Source organism: Atta cephalotes, assembly GCF_000143395.1.
Source record: "Atta cephalotes unplaced genomic scaffold scaffold00001, whole genome shotgun sequence".
NCBI lineage: Eukaryota > Metazoa > Arthropoda > Insecta > Hymenoptera > Formicidae > Atta > Atta cephalotes.
In genome coordinates this window covers 8,833,746-8,837,594 of record NW_012130065.1, presented here as the reverse complement: position 1 = coordinate 8,837,594, position 3,849 = coordinate 8,833,746, and the positions used below count along the sequence as shown (strand labels likewise).

Here is a 3,849-nt window from a genome sequence, read left to right as displayed (position 1 = left end):
TATATATATACATGTAAGTCAGTGCTGGTGCAATCTTTTAAAAAATCTTTTTAAAATTTTGGGAATATAAATATCACGCTAATTTAAATTTTATTTATTGAAGTAATACATGTACACTGTTAAAAAATAGAAATTTGCTTCGTTATACATATAATGGAAACAAATTTCAAAAAGGTTATTGACAACATTAAAAATATTTAATATTGTCAATGAAAATGAAGTCATAAGTAACTTAAATTTAACGTTTACATTAAATTTCATGTAAATCTATATAAAATTTAATGAAAAATGTATTAAACTTCATAAAATTTTATGAAAAACATTAAATTTCATATACATGTATCCAAATATATTTTTTAATTACAGATACATTAAATTTAATTTATTGCCATAAAATTGAATTTAATTTATGTAACTTAAAAATATATTAAATTTAATGATATTTTTAACAGTGTATAATACATGGTATAAATCAGTGTTGGAATTTACTAGCTTGCACATTTTGGTTTGGTTTTTTATTTCACTGCCTCTTACTTCACTAACCCGTGCACAGCTTAAATGCCGCAGGGGCAGGAACCAAGCTGAAAATCGGCAAAATGTACAAAATCCCAGCACTGATTTATATCATGTATATCTATATATGTATTACTTTAATAAATAAAATTTAAATTAGCGTGGTATTTATATTTTCAGAATTTTAAAAAGATTAAAATTTTCTGTTTTTTATGTGACATTTTAGAAACATTTTATTTATTATTATTATTTAGAGAAAAAACTTTATATATAACTTATCACATTATAGTTTTTATTAAAAATATTTAGATTTATATATCGTATTTACAGATTTTTGTAAAGTAATATAGATATATATATTCTGTGTTGTAAAAGTTCGAGTCTGAAATGATTTAACAACTTAAATTTGTGCTACTGTGACATGAAATTCGAAATTATAGGTTAAAATCATATCTTTTTACTTACGTACTTTTCGATGAAGTTATTTACATAAGAAAATATCGTCAGGGAAAACTACAAATTGATTGAGGTTTATATTATATTATTTTAATGAACGCACTTGGATTCAGAAAGAGACTATATTTGTGCGAAATGTCAGATGTTTATTATATTCCAGTATATCATCATAGGATATTTCCAATTTCCATGAAAGATCTACTGCGTTTGAACGCGATACATATTATATGATGCATTTAAATCTGAAAAACGAGATGCTTATAAAGGATTATATTCTTTGATGACACAATGTTGACACAATGTTGTTTGTATTCATAAAATCGTGTAAACGTTGTTAAAAATTTCATTTCTAATAATATTGTCTGTTGTTCAATAATATGTTTTCCTATTTTAAACAATTTTATCCCGAAACAACTTTGAGCATGGTAATCATTTCTCATGAAACATATCGTGTTGCATTACACGTACGAGCTGTTCTGCAATATTTCTATTCTCTTTTTTTCTCTTTCTTTCAGGATTGCGACGTTTTACATATTGCACTATCAATTTTTGTTTCTATTATTTCTAATATTATTTGTAATGTATAGTAATCTCGTTTCTTATTTCAATTATTTCTTCATAAAACAAATCTTTTTTAAATCATCATTAATTACATCGTGCACATTTTGTCAGTAAATGCATCACATTGCTCACATTTTCACATTGTACTCGATGGACAACATACTCGTTACACACGTGTATAAGCATGTATCACATATCCTATCAATGATTTATGACATTTTACCGTAAACATTACAATGCGACAATTGCACTCGATTCGAGATTTAACTTGACATTTATGAGCGTTTTGATTCGATTTAGTACTTGACACGATAGGTAAAGAATAAATATATTGACAATCCCGAATAATTGAAAATTTAGTATATAATTTCAGTCCAGTCACTTTCGTATCATGAGCAGTGATTAACATAACGTGGACGTTACAGATGTTTCACGAGAGAGCCGGTGTTTATCACGTACTTATATCAAATTTTACTTTTCCCCTTAAATTGCAGCAGACTTTATACATATTTGAGAATTTTTTTTAAATTGTGTGTGAATTAATCTTTGTTAACCTTACGTCTAGTCTATTCGCTGTTTCTAACTGAACTACTTACTACCTTTTCAACAGTTTTTAAAACAAAAGCTTAATATGGCTACAACACTAGCGGCACCTAAGTTCGCCAATCGCGGTAAATTTGAATAAACATAAGTCGCACAAACTACTTAACAAAATAAAAAGTTTAGAAATAAAATCTTCTATCTTAACAAAGAGTAATGCTCGATATTACAGTACGATAACGGCAATGCAATCATACGGTTCATCCTCATCGTTAGAATTGTATCATTTTATTACGGCGAATTTCATTAAAGTCGTAATTTTTACTCGCTTTTTTATATTCCTCCGAGAAGTTTGTAAAGATCGTAAGCTCAATTGGAATTTGTAACGATCGTGCTTACGTCTTGCATTTTACGCAAATCTCCATGAAATATTTCTGCATATTTCAGATAAACCGATCGTTTATTTAAATATAATGTTTATACGACATCGATATTTATAGATTGGTGATAAATAACGAATGATGAAATTTTTATCAAGACTTTTACAAAAAAATACAGAAGCAATATAAATAAATACGTTTGCATTGAATATTATATTTAAATGTGAATTCTCTTAGGATTTCGTGAAATGCAGTATTATTGCATTCTGTCACGCTACATGAAAGTTACAATCTATGTATCACCATAATTAATTAAATTACCTAACTTTGAAATGATTGTCATATTTACATTTTATGAAAATGAATTGTTTAATCAATTGAAGTAATTCGCAAATTTTAATTACGAGCAATCATATATGAATTGTTAACAATGTATGATGGTAACATAAATAAATATCTTCAATGCGTATTTTATTTCAACATTTTTCAGTGTACTCGAAAAACAATCAGAATTGCTGCATTTACAAATATTTGATCAAAGAGTAGATCTCTCTTATTATTGATTCAGCGACGCTTACCTGTGTCGCCCAGGAAATCGGTGATGAGCAGGGTCTCGTCGTCTAAAGCAGTGACGAGACTGTCCGTGCACGTGTTGGTGTTCTCGATGCTGATTTTGATGCTGTCATCTTTGTTGAGCCGTGGATGATTGTTCGCGGCGGGGTTGTTACCGGCGTGGCAGTTGTTGTTGCCGACCTGCTGGCCGAGCTGGTGATGGGGAGAGCGCACGGATTCGGTGCTGCTGGTGTGTAAACTCACTCCCGTGGTCGCTCTTCCGTTCACCAGCCGTAGGCTTGGTGCCCGACGACCGCCGCCGCCTCCACCACCGCCACCGGAGCTGGTCACAGAACGACCGCCACCGCCGCCGCCGCCGCCGCCACCGCCGCCCTCGCCCTCCCTATAACAAATTGTACATTACATAAATGTTCTCTTTTTTCTATCATTTCTCTATCTCTCACTGCAAACACAAGTACTATACTCTGGATAGAGTTCACGAATTTTCATGAAAGTTACTTCGTCTTTTTTTAATTATACAGTATAGGATGAAGCGATTTTTTTATCTCCTGTTATAATCTTGTTATACTTGTGTTTTCGGAAAGAACATAAAAAATTATGAATTTTGAACAAAAAATTTTAAGATGAATATCTATTTCTGTTAAAAAAATTGTAAAAAATGGTTTTTTATTTTTTATTTTATTTCAAATAACGATTGGTTTATTATAATCATATTAAAATTGTTACTGAGAAGACAGCAAACGCAAAGAAGTGGCAGATGCTATTATCGAATCTCGACGTAAGAGACTGAGACTTGAAGTAAAAAAGATTTTCAACAATAAATCAT

At 30.3% G+C, this 3,849-nt stretch overlaps 1 protein-coding gene across 1 annotated transcript in view; it reads right to left on the bottom strand.

Annotated features, from left to right (window-relative positions):
* The window catches only part of LOC105626073 (potassium/sodium hyperpolarization-activated cyclic nucleotide-gated channel 3), a 155,606-nt gene that overhangs the window by 74,282 nt on the left and 77,475 nt on the right, over nucleotides 1-3,849 (bottom strand). Inside the window, exon 3 of the mRNA XM_012207387.1 lies at nucleotides 3,029-3,405. Coding sequence (XP_012062777.1) covers nucleotides 3,029-3,405 — 377 coding nt within the window. The remainder of the gene's footprint in view (nucleotides 1-3,028; nucleotides 3,406-3,849) is intronic.